At 43.7% G+C, this 12,278-nt stretch overlaps 1 protein-coding gene across 1 annotated transcript; it reads left to right on the forward strand.

The window, feature by feature from the left end:
* The first annotated feature begins 1,475 nt into the window (after positions 1 to 1,475).
* LOC119736531 (sulfotransferase family cytosolic 1B member 1-like) lies at positions 1,476 to 11,032 on the forward strand. Its single transcript, XM_038210542.1, has 5 exons — positions 1,476 to 1,625; positions 2,071 to 2,194; positions 5,491 to 5,585; positions 8,995 to 9,160; positions 10,792 to 11,032. Exons 1-5 carry the CDS (start codon positions 1,476 to 1,478, stop codon positions 10,902 to 10,904), a joined length of 648 nt encoding a protein of 215 aa, XP_038066470.1. The 3' UTR covers positions 10,905 to 11,032.
* The last annotated feature ends 1,246 nt before the right edge of the window (positions 11,033 to 12,278 follow it).

The raw sequence follows: 12,278 nt of genomic DNA on the forward strand, positions 1-12,278 counted from the left end.
ATAACAATAACCCGAGGACCTGAGTTAAGTCCTCGGGAGTTTTTCGTGTACAAACCTTGTGGGAGATGTTGAGAAAGATTGCAGACAATGGAAACAAAAGAAGGGAACAATAGGAGGTCTTCATATTATGATAACACGACTGGGTGTAGGGGGTAGTAGTGGACCTTGAACAAAAGAGGACAATTGGGTCCACGATTGACCGAAGGTCCACTTTTGAGGTGTGTGGACAAAACATATGGAAATATACACAAAATAGGGGCAATAGGAGGTCCACCATTGAAGGTGTTTACAAAGGTGTACATGTACAGGGTTCCTTATTGGGTATAAATCACAATGGAACAATAGAACCCATAAGGAAGTCTTTAGAAATCAATCTACCCCACAAGTGTAAAGGCTATGGACTTCGAGATTTTAATAGGAACAAAGGAAAATAAAAGAAGAGAAACAAAGGTCTTCGCCATAGGCATAATGCGCGTATAAGGCTATACTTGTTTGCATATTCAAATTGTGGACGTTGAACAATAGAGGACGATAGGGTCCAGAATAGACCGAAGGTCCACGATTGACGATCGTGTACAAAACATATAGGAGGTCTTCCTAAAAACTACGCAGACTGCGCAGACAGCTACAGCTGTTGGCAACACTTCCGGATGAAATTTCCATATGTCTGCGTTGCAGTTTGGGTCCTGTTTGCGTTTAACTTTGCGATTCTTACGTCGATATGGAAACTGGGCTTTAAGTAACTTACCGCCCCCCCCCCCCATGGGCGTCAATCGTAGGGTGACGGCAGCTGCAGGGGTGGATTTAGCTTTCAGGAAACGAGGAGGGGGAGGATTGATATGAAGGTGGCTGAGTGATGGCGTCATCTTAGGGTAAATTTTACAATATACGATGCTTTCTCCTACATGCTAGGGCATTTCCAGAGTACATTTAGGAACTTTGGCATTCCATTTATTATTTTGGCCCCAAGGGGGAAGGGGGGGTGTTGCAATCATCATGGGCGTCAATCGGTGGTAGACGGGGGGGGGGACCCATTTTTGAGAGGCGATTGACGCCCCTGGCAATCATCCCCGAGATCCACCACTGGACGGGGTTAGAGGTATATTTCATGGTATTTCAGCACCCCCCCCCCCCCCACAAAAAAAGGAAACTTTGTAGCACTATTCAATCCAGACACATTGACGTAAAAGTAACGGTTCGTATTTTCTGATTTAATAGATGGAATAAAGTAAGCATTTTGGGGAAAACTTTTCGCACAGGTTAAAGCATTTTTGTATAATGTTTTTTTAAGTAACGTGTTAGCTCATTAGCATTTATTTTACAACCTAGCTGCCGGTCCTCTTTTTTCCCCAGGTACACACTGGATGCTACGCATTATCAACCTCATCTTGGGAACTGACTCTCAATCTCTCAGCTCTCCGGTTTTCGAAGCAGTATTGATATCTGCTGTGACAAATCCCGACGCGCCACGACGTATGGGCTACCAGGTGGTAGCAGAACTGCCGACCGATCGCCCAAGGGTCCTGTACACTCATCTCCCAGCTACGCACGTGCCAAAGTCATTCTGGAACACCGATGAAGTCAAGGTACCTGACGAGTATTACTCCTATCCTTGTGAACGTTTTGTGAGTTTTAGTTTCGCTGCGTGAGCATAGCTCAACGGCGGGCCAGGAATCCTCTTTTTCATGAACTATGATTGTGAAGTAGATTTGACATTTAAGACGTACCCAGTGGCATAACTAGGGTTGAACTTCTGAGGGGAACGTGGGGGTGCACACATTTTTCATGAAGTTGTGAAAAATCATACTTCTGTTCAATTCAAGATTTTAAATGGGGCTTGTCCACCCCCCGTAGTAACGCCTGAGCCTGACCCGAGTCAATTGAGAAAATACCCCGTAAGACTGCATTTACTGTTCGAAAATGTGTTCATTCATGTCTCGATAAAAAATGACTTTTTATGGCTAGAAAGATAACAATTTCAAAAGAAATCACGATTTTCATCTGAAACTTGATAACCGTAGTGACAGTTCATCTTTGAAGAACGATTCCTCTTTCTCAACCATTGCCTAGATAATCTACGTGATACGAAACCCAATCGACGGCATAAAATCTGGATTCAAATTGGATTCGAACATCTTCAGCGATTTCCCACCGTTTTCTACATATTTGAAAATGCATTTCGATCCCAAACAGGGTAAGTTAAACCTCAGTTATACTTAAGTATGATTTTTTTTTTAAAAGGGCGATGTCATACTTCGCCTCGACCGTTGCGCGGCGGAGGAGGCGGCTTCGCCAGTCAGTCAGTCAGTCAGACAAACATTCATTTCTCATATGCTTCAATATTCATATGCTAGACCATTGCATATTACTTTTGTTGATGTTGTTACATGCGTCAAAAGTGTGGACCGATTCTACTAGCGAATACCACTTCTCCAAGGTGTTGGAGGATGTCCAACATGCCGCTTGCATGATGTCCGCATGGAGTACTCCTTTGAAGAAGGCCCAAGAGGTCGCCACGCTCCGAACTTCGTGGGCGTTGTCCAGGGTAGGCCAGTCGTCAGTCGTATGGCCGTCACGACCCATCGTATCGCGGGATGCTGGACGATGCGGTGAAATCGTGGTTATGAACGAACAGAGCCTGGTGGTCACCGCGGATCAGTGCAGTCCGATGGAGGTACCACTTGAGGGCCCGGACAGGGCACCAGAGATTGTCTTCTGGAACAGAGAAGGAGTTTAAGTCAGGAACAAAAATATCAAGCGGGGAAAATGTCGCCGACTAATTCTTTGTGAGGAAAGAGCCATGGGGGATCTGGCGGACCCCACCGGGCTTCCAACGGTCCTTGATATAATGGTCAGGGCCTGGAATTCACTCAGGCGGCGGGCTGTGGCTGTCACCACGAGGAAGGCCGTTTTCTAGGAAATGTTCAGAAGAGTAGCCTGACACAAAGGTTCAAAAGGGGGCCGACGCGAGCTTGCAAGACCCGATCAAGATCCCATGACGGTAGAGTGTCCATTGGGGGGTCGTGAAACATACATGTGAGGGCGGTGCAATCGAATATCGAAGAACCCTCCCAGAAACCTGGATGAACAGCCGCAATTGCGGAGCGATAGTTCTTGACAGTGCGAACCTCAAGACCCCACTGGAAGAGAGTTGTAGGGAAGGGATCCACCGCACGCCGTCTGCACCATAGAAATGTTGTAATCGGCTCGCGTTAACAGTTCGGGTTGACTGCACTGACGCTGACAACGGGCCGCGTGTCTGAAGGAACGCTGGACAACGGCCAGCACGTCAGTTGGAGGCTCGCCGGATTGGGCTGAAGCAGACCCCATTGAGAGGCTGACGAAGAATGTCTGGCAGTTGTTGGAGGAGGAGTGGGACATGGTAGAGAAGGCGAACAAGTCGTGGAAACCACGAGGCCAAAAAGGGGCAATCAGGAGGACCCTTGCATGCATGGCTCCTGCTCAATTTTTCCGAGTACTTTGGGAAGTATAGGGAGATCGGTGGAAAAGCGTAGGCAGACAGGTTGCCCCACGCAAATGAAAGGGTGTCAGTTCGCCATGCCTGGGGCTCCGGGGATCTGGAACAGTACACCGAGATCTGGCGGTTGAGTACTGTTGCGACACCCAGATCGATGTGCGGTGAGATCCAACTGTTAGAAGATTGTCCGCGCGACCGAGGTTGGGAGCGTCCACTCTGTGGGGCGAATGCAGTCCCGGGGGAGAGAGCGTCGTGTTGAACGTGTCCACCAGATGGACCGCTCTGAGAGAGATGGCATGCCGGCGACACCAATGCAGTAGTTGCCATGTGATGAGTAGGCATATACTTGGGGAATGTGTCCCGCCTTGTCGGTTGATGTAACTGTGACACAGTTGTGTTGTCGTAGAGGGATGAAAACAGATTTACCAGGCAGCCCCATGCTTTGAAAGCGGTGAAGGGCGTTGAATACTGTCAGTTCAAGAAAGTTGATGTGGTGGGTGGTCTCTGCTAAAGTCAATGAACCCGCCATTTGGTGAGATTTCATCACCGCGCCCAAACCCAGCAGAGACGCATCTGTCGTGATGGTCACGGTGGGTCGAGAGGCTTGTAAGCAAAGGCCCTGCGTGATATTGTGCGGTTGGATCCACCACCGGCGATGTGGCTGGATATGCAGTGAACACGGTACCACCTGGGATACTGGATGGGACCATGGACGTAACGTTCGCCAGGAGACTGAGGAATCGCAACCAAACCAACGTTGGAGCTTTGGTTGTTATACCAGAGGGAATTAGCGCAATTAGAGGAGGGAATTAGCGCAATGACAAACATTGGCTACTGTGTCGGGTAAGCCGTGCCCCGTTGAAGACCGAGGACGGCATCTAGATAAGTGGACAGTTGACAGGATTGGCTTGGATTTGGACTCGTTGATGAGGAAAACCAGGCCCTCGGCAAGGCAGTAGGTCTGGCGGACTGCGGACGTGAGCAGCTGATGCCCGCGATTCGTCGATGAAGAGCCAATCGTCGAGGTACATTAACACCTGTAGGCCTTGACAATGGAGGGCACTGGCCTGGGAAAGACCTGAGGGGCCTTGAAACTCGTTTGAGGTGCCTTCGTAGAAAAGCCGAAGGAACCTGGTGTGGTCGGGTGGTTTAGAACGTGTAAATATGCGTCCATGAGATCCAGGAAGGCGGCAAAGCAAGGGACCGGAGGAGAGTCGAGGACAACTCTGACTGTGTCCATACGAAACGGTTTTATGAAGCGGTTGAGGGGCCGCAGATTCAAGATCGGGCACCACAACAGGCTGTGCGTCCTTTTTTTGGGGGGGGGGGACCACGAACTGACACTCCAGTTGCGCGTGAGTGCGCTGCACGCGCGCGTATTTACAGAACCAGGATATTTTGGCCGGTAGTGACATCCGCCACAGTGCGGCACTTTTAGAGCGCACCCTGTAGGCCTACATTTTCGGTTTTACGAATTGACACTGACCTTAATTTCTCCAATTAAAAAGCCTTTTAATTAAATTTTTGTGTAAGCACACAACTATACGGATGGATTACATTCGTGTAAAACCTTTCAAACCGTTTTTTCTCTGTTCTGTATTGCCGCATCATGCTTGGGTGTCATTTCGTGAAAACGAAAATCTTCCTATTTGCACCAGTGTCCGATGCGCGCGCACTACCGGGTGGATGTCAGTTCGTGAAACCGAAATTGTTGATAATTTGGTATTCACGAACTGACACCTACACGCGTGAGTGTCCGTTCGTTGTGCCGATGACGATCGATAGTGAACAAAAGGAATGCTCACTACCTCCTCATCGTAGATGACTTATCCGCTGTTTCGCTTTGACTTACCGAGATAATTTAAAGGACGATACCATTTTCTCTAAATTGTCATAGGCTATGTTTCCGAATTACTTTTGATCTCAAAATATATGTTTGAAAAGTTACAATTGATTAAAAAACACCAATAGGCCTACATTTTAATAACCCTTTCATTTTTTCACCAAACCAGCACATTTGGGTACTTGGATCAATCATGTTAGAAGTTTTTGGGAGAGACGAAATCTCAAAAATGTTCTCTTCGTTTACTATGAAGACCTTAAAGAGGTAAGCTGTATACTTCACGTGTTATATAAAAATTATAGTCATGTATTAGATATCTCCAATGACAATTTTTCTCGACAGGATTGAGATCAGGGTGACCGTAAGATCAGAGCCAAATTCTGCTAAATGCACATCAAAAATCTGTAAGATTTATCAAAAATCTGCCAAATTCCCCAGAATTACTCGAAATACACTATAAACACTTATAATTAAGTTCAAAGTACATAATAAACAATTTAGTCACATAAAGATGTTGTGAAATTATTAATAAATTTTGGGCAAAGCGTAAATCCGGCCACAACGAAGTCCGTAAACCCAGTGAACCTCGGCACCTAGACCAGCCGACCTGTCCCATTATGCAAGGGTTTGTTTGAAAGGATTGAAGCTTTTTAAAACGAATGTACAATTTTTTGTTCAAATTTGCTGTTTTTCTGTCAAATAACCATTTTTGCGGAATTCTGCCAGAAATCTGCCCAAAAAATCCATTCTGTCAAATGTTCTGTCAAACTCGTGTTTTAACAAAAAATATGTCAAAGTTAGCCGAAAGTCGGCTAAAACGGTCACCCTGATTGAGATCCAGCAGCTCATGAAGGATAAGGCCGGTGTGGAAGGTAATTCTGTCCCCCGGTAAAAGTGTCCGGGGGGACAGAATTACCTAGGTAAAAGTGTCCTCCCTGGCCCGTTGATTCTGTCCCCCACCAGGTAATTCTGTCCCCTCCAGGTAATTCTGTCCCCCTCTTTTGAAACCCGGAAGGTTATTGTTTTGATGAATTCACTCTACAAGGTATACATTTTGGACTTTTAGCCGCCCTTCATGAATATAAAAAAATATTTAATTTAGTCTATTAGGTGATACGTGAACACAATGTTTCGATTCGGAGTACGGTGAAGTCTATCGCGATTCTACCGCGATAGGTCAACACAGCGGCGATGCATGGCGATGGCCCTCGTCTCATTGATAGTATGATACAACGTCTCCTTGGATTGGTCTGTGTTCCCATCATAGCGCGTAACGAAATTTCCTATTTGGACGAATTTCCATTGTAGAGGGAGACGCATATGTACACATGTTATAATCACTGCCTCAAATCTTGCAGCATGTACTGGCGCGTGCGACACGCTGCTGCTCTCAGTACATACTTCATGGGGACACATTTACCAGGGGGACACTTTCACCGTTGGGCAGGGGGACATTTTTACCTGGAGGGGGACAAATTTACCTAGGTAAAAGTGTCCCCCCAGACACATTTACGGGGTCACGAGCCGGTAAATGTGTCCAGGGGACACATTTACCAGGGGGGACAGAATTACCTGTCACACCGGTGTAGACGGCAATTTTTTGTGCCCCGGTAAAGCTGTCCGGGGGACAGATTTACCTAGGTCAAAGTGTTCCCCAGCCCGTTAATTTGTTCCCCTCCATTTCTCACGATTCTTATACGAGTTTATAAAAAAACCAAGAATTTAATATAATAAACTTACTGAAATCAATGTGTTCAAAGAGAGCTTCCTGCCCGCCATCCAGTCCCCCCCCCCCCAAAAAAAAATCACCATGGTCGGTCGCTGACTAACATTATACTGGTAAAATGGAGCCTAAACAGAAAGCACAAAGTTCCTAAATATTCTCAAATTGCCTTAGAATGCTTGAGAGAGCATGCCAGTAGATTTAAAAATTAAAAATACACCCCTCGCCGACTAGTCTGAGTATCATCTGTTATCCACGGAGCCCAGTCTCCGTATAACGTCTGATATGTCTAAGCACTCAGATAATCGGAGTCGACTTTACTAAACCATGACGTCATTCCCACATCAGGACTAAATGTTTTATTGGTCAATTCAAATGCAGAGATTTGTAGTACAACAACGGCCGGGTGCGCATCGCGTAACATAATACCACGGATCCTAGACACCAGGATAAACGACTGTTCTGAGCTCCAGTACAAAATGCACTGAGCGGACTTGCCTTAATTGGTTAGACGCGTGATAAGGCCAAAAAAAATAATAAGTCGGTCTCTGGTCAGCGCGCGCGTCGATTTTAATCATGCGCGTCGATCTTTTTTTTTTCCAAAATGTTCCGCGGTAGCTCCAACAGCGCCCTCTATTTCCGCACCTCCTCAATTTTTTTTACCAAAGAGCACCAAGGAATGGGAAATTGCACCAAGGCAAATGATCAAAAGCACCAAGGCAAATTATGGAGGACACCAATGTACATGAGGACACCAAAAAAGCAAAATAGTACCCACCTTGTCTGTACAATCCAAGCTTGAAGAAAAAGGAAAAAAAAGCAAAAAAAAAAAAAAAAAAAAGCCGCGTGGCCGCGTCAATTCCGGAACTTTGGTCTGACCAGAGACCGAACATTTTTTTTTGGGCCTAACGGGCATTAATACCGTTGGTGTGTAATCGCGAATTTTCCAGGTATCCTATTGTGTTGGGTTTTTGCAAGACATCTAAAACGGAAATGTTCATACAACTGTAAGCAAAACTACTCCTTATTTCAGATTTAAATGTTCCAAAATTGTTTAAAAATAAATACTTCAGGATATAACAGATGGTATTGTGCAGTTTTTGTCGTCATAGATGAAGTGTTTACCCGGGAAATAAACGTCAAATTTCGAGGAGAACACCGTTTACCCAAATTTCGTTTTTAATTAGGCTTTTATTAAAAAGTTTTAGAGAGATAAGATGCCGAACCGATGAAACAAAAGGGCCATTTCATTGCTCATCTTAAAGCTAAAGACATTGTGCTCGGCATTACCATGGTTATGTAGTTATCATTTATCAGAATTCAATAATAAAGGCTAAAAACGTGGATCATGAATATTCAAAAATATAATTCGCTGGCTTGACAGACTTCGAGGCCAGATCGGGCGAAGAGCCTTGCAAATCTGAAAGCCACCGCGCGCAGTGGTCTTTGTTGAAAAGTATTCATGGTATTTGCCACCAGTACAGGCCGTTATCACGCGTCTAATCCTTGTGTGTAGGATCCGTGATAATACAGAGCGCGTGACCACAGCCTTTGTTGCTGTGTCTAGATTTTTTTATCCTTGCCTATGATGCAACAACAGGTGAATGACCGAAGACCCGCAATAGAAAGCGCCCGCTGATTGGTCAAAATCTACAGGTCAACAGGCGGTTGTCTTGCATAATTATCAGCGAATCTGCTCAAATATCATAGACCATGGCTCCGCCAAAGTCTATTACATAGACTACTCAGTGCTACTCGCCGACACGCAGTGAATAAAACCATTTTACATCCGAAAAAACCCAGCTAACTAAACGCGAATATCCGGCTGTCAACGTACACAATAATATTCGGAAAACGTCAGACTTTTTCGGAAACGGGCAGGATCTCCTCAGATGATAATTGTACCTTTGAAGTATTGCATTTTGTATCAATATCCTGATTTTCGCCCAGAGTTTCCAACCAACCGTTGCCTCGATAGCAAACTTCCTGGAACGCCCTCTTTCGCAAGGACAACTCGACTGGGTTCAGGAGCGGTCTACCCTTGAGGTCATGAGAGCTATTCAAGCTCAGTGTCCACCGAACAAAGGCACTGGTTTGGAGACTATCATAGACAGAGGTACGATGTCACAAAGCCCCGTATTTGAAATGGGGCTCAGATTCCTCTACAGTTTGTCCCCAAAAAAGTGTCCGTCTGACTATTTCTAAAATACCTATAAAATTATGCAGTCAATATTGATTTTTTTTTCCAGATACTCCTAATCCTGAAATAAAATGAAACTCATATAGGGTTATAAGGAGTATCTGCACAATAAAAAAGAAATCAAAACCGACTTCATGATTTTGTAGTTATTTAGAAAAAAACAACAAATACTCAGACGGTCACTTTTTGAGGACATACTGTATAAATACTGCACAGTAATCTGAATAGGAAGGGATCATATTTTGCTTGCGGTGGAATAGAGACTGTTTTACGATTCATTTTTGGTTCGAAAGCACAGTAATATCGCTAGGAAAATGCAGTTGGGCTTTCCTAGCCTAAATGTCAAATTTTCATATATTTTTTTAGGGGGTGAAATCTTTAGGATTTTGTTTTGGCATATCAGGACCGGGGAGGACAATACCCCCGGTCTCTCCCCCCCCCCCCCCCCCCCCATCCAAAAAAAAATGTTTTCTAATAGCTCCGGAACGCATTGTCAGAAGATCTTGTTTTGCAGTCAAAACATCGTGTGATTGTTTGTTGAAAGTTTGATGTCGTAATGGATGCGTTTGTTTTCGTTTTGTGTGTCTGCCTGAGTCTGTTTGTCAGGCGGGCCGTGTCTTTGTTTGTCTTGGTCAGTCCGTCAGCTTGTCTATCTGTGTCTATCTGTTGGTCAAAAGTCGGTCGGTTCAGTGTTTGTCTGGCTGCCCTGTGTTTTTTTTTAGTTCATCTTTATCTATGAATCTGTCCCATGGTCTGCTGTTCGTGTGTTGTGTATTTTCAGTTGTTCGTTTGTTTTTGTTGGCTTTTAAATATTATGGGTCAAGAGTTTTTAGTACATTCTCTTATGTAGGCCTACCTAATGTTACTTTACAAGAGTGTATTTTGTTTAAATGTTTGGTTTAATTGTTTGAATTTATCCTTTTCACTCCGTGTAATTTTGCAATGTCAGCCTTGTGGCTGCCTGTTTCAAATTTTTAATAAACCAGAATAATAATAAAAAAGTGATGTATTTTTGTACATGAAAAGTATCAGCAAATATATGTATAGGGTTATATGCATTTGAATACCTTGTAAAACCCTTTCAAAATTTAGAGTTCCTTCTTATCTTGACATTCTAACATTTGTAAACCGAACTTGATCAATTACTGTCTATGTTCTTTTTATATCTGGTCTGCATAACTCAAGATGAACTGATAGTTGCACATGGAGAAACATTTCTATATATTGTATATCAACTGTAGCCTATACTGAATACATGTATCACTAGGGGTTAAAGTCCCTATTGAGTTTCATATTGACCCATCGCCGTTTGCGAGTAAGCCACGCCCCTTATACAACCCTATGGAATTTGTGTGTGTTCAGTTTCGTTCATCTCAGATTGTACACGTTCCACGTCCATTCCGTATACATGTATATGTAATTTTGCAATGTCAGCCTTGTGGCTGCCTGTTTCAAATTTTTAATAAACCAGAATGATAATAAAAAAGTGATGTATTTTTGTACATGAAAAGTATCAGCAACTGTTTCATCTTTCCTCCCGTTTACAGGTCTGAGCAATGAAGCGATCAAGGAGTGTTCCGATGAGGACGTAGCCCTCGTGAAATCACAACTCCAGAAGTTGGCTGACACCGACATTAGATACCTGAAAGAAATCCAGTAAAATCAATCGACACCTGAAAGAAATCCTGTAAAGTTAATCGACACCAATATTTGTTTACAGAGAAATCAATCAAAATCAAGGTTTGCGATTAGTCTTCTTACCGAATCGGTATACAAGCCATGAGCGTCGCGAGGGGGGGGGGGGGGGGGGGAGGCCAAAGGGGGCAAAGGGGGGGGGGAACTTGCCCCCCCCCCCGGAAAACCAAAAATAAAAGGGGAAAAAAAGGAAAAGAGGTGCGAAGCCATATTGCTGTTAATTTGATGGGGGGGGGGTAAAAAAAACGGTAAAAAAAACCAACTTAATCAAAAAATATGTTTTTCGATGTTTCTTACATCAGAAGTATGCAGACATATATACGTGTAGGTATTTTACGGAATTTTAAACAAATTTTTTCAGTAATAAAACACCTGTTTTTAAATGGTATTTGATCTTAGACTCTGAAAGCTGTCGAAAGTATGACTGTTTTAACTAATCATGATTAAAAAGCAAAATAACGTGAAGATGGCCACAATGCATAATTCTGAGTTGTTTCATCGTAAATTCGATTGTTTAAAGCCAATATTCGATTGTATTCAGTAAAGTGATTGGACGCACAGTGCCACTTATTCATAGGCCTGTTGTTTGGCTTGGACATTGTTGTTATTTGGATTTTGCACTCAAAGGAATGATTTCCAACATGTCAAGTTCTTTTTTGTGATTAAAAATATAAAAAAGAATTCCTCCATCAGAATGTCCTTTTCCTTATATCATTTTTCTTTTTCTCAGTAAGAAGTGGACTGAATCTGAAATTGTCTTGGTATCGAGTGTTGTACAACGGGAACTTGGTAGGAGTTGAAAATAAAACTACATGTGTACAATGTACATTCATTGATAACAGTATTTTAACAATGACCCGACCCAAAATTATCAACCGCGAGTGATGAATGCACAATTAGTTTTTCCTTTTTAATCGAGGGACGACATTGTTTGCCATAAAAAGTGATGATTTGTCCTTTTTTTTTTAATACAGTCCATTCCCTTTTTATGCAAACCCAGCAGGGCTTGCCCGAAATGTTTGATGTATCTGAATCGTGTATTATCAGGAGTACTGGTCACATGCAATACGTAAATGCACAGACAGAACTAAGGCTTATTTATTGTATGTCGACTATAAACAGACTTTTGTTAAAAGAGAATTGTATGCCTGAATACCCGTACCCGGTCCCAGTGTTTTTGTTAGTTGTCTTGTACAGTTGTCTGTTTCTTGTTTTTTTTTAATATCTTTTCAGATACTACTGCAGTGGCGCACCCAAGGGGGGGGGGCGGGCCCTCGGGGGCTCGAGCCCCCCCCCCCCCCCCCCGAGGTTGTCAATTTGTTATTTTTTAATGTTAGTT

Source organism: Patiria miniata, unplaced genomic scaffold (genome assembly GCF_015706575.1).
Source record: "Patiria miniata isolate m_02_andy unplaced genomic scaffold, ASM1570657v1 HiC_scaffold_3, whole genome shotgun sequence".
Taxonomy (NCBI): domain Eukaryota; kingdom Metazoa; phylum Echinodermata; class Asteroidea; order Valvatida; family Asterinidae; genus Patiria; species Patiria miniata.

Excerpts from the sequence above, each read along its gene's own strand:
- LOC119736531 (XM_038210542.1), top strand. The coding sequence starts at position 1,476 with ATGGGCTACCAGGTGGTAGCAGAACTGCCGACCGATCGCCCAAGGGTC. Across the intron at positions 1,626-2,070 it reads CCTATCCTTGTGAACGTTTT|ATAATCTACGTGATACGAAA; the intron begins GTGAGTTTTAGT and ends ACCATTGCCTAG. Across the intron at positions 5,586-8,994 it reads ACTATGAAGACCTTAAAGAG|AGTTTCCAACCAACCGTTGC; the intron begins GTAAGCTGTATA and ends ATTTTCGCCCAG.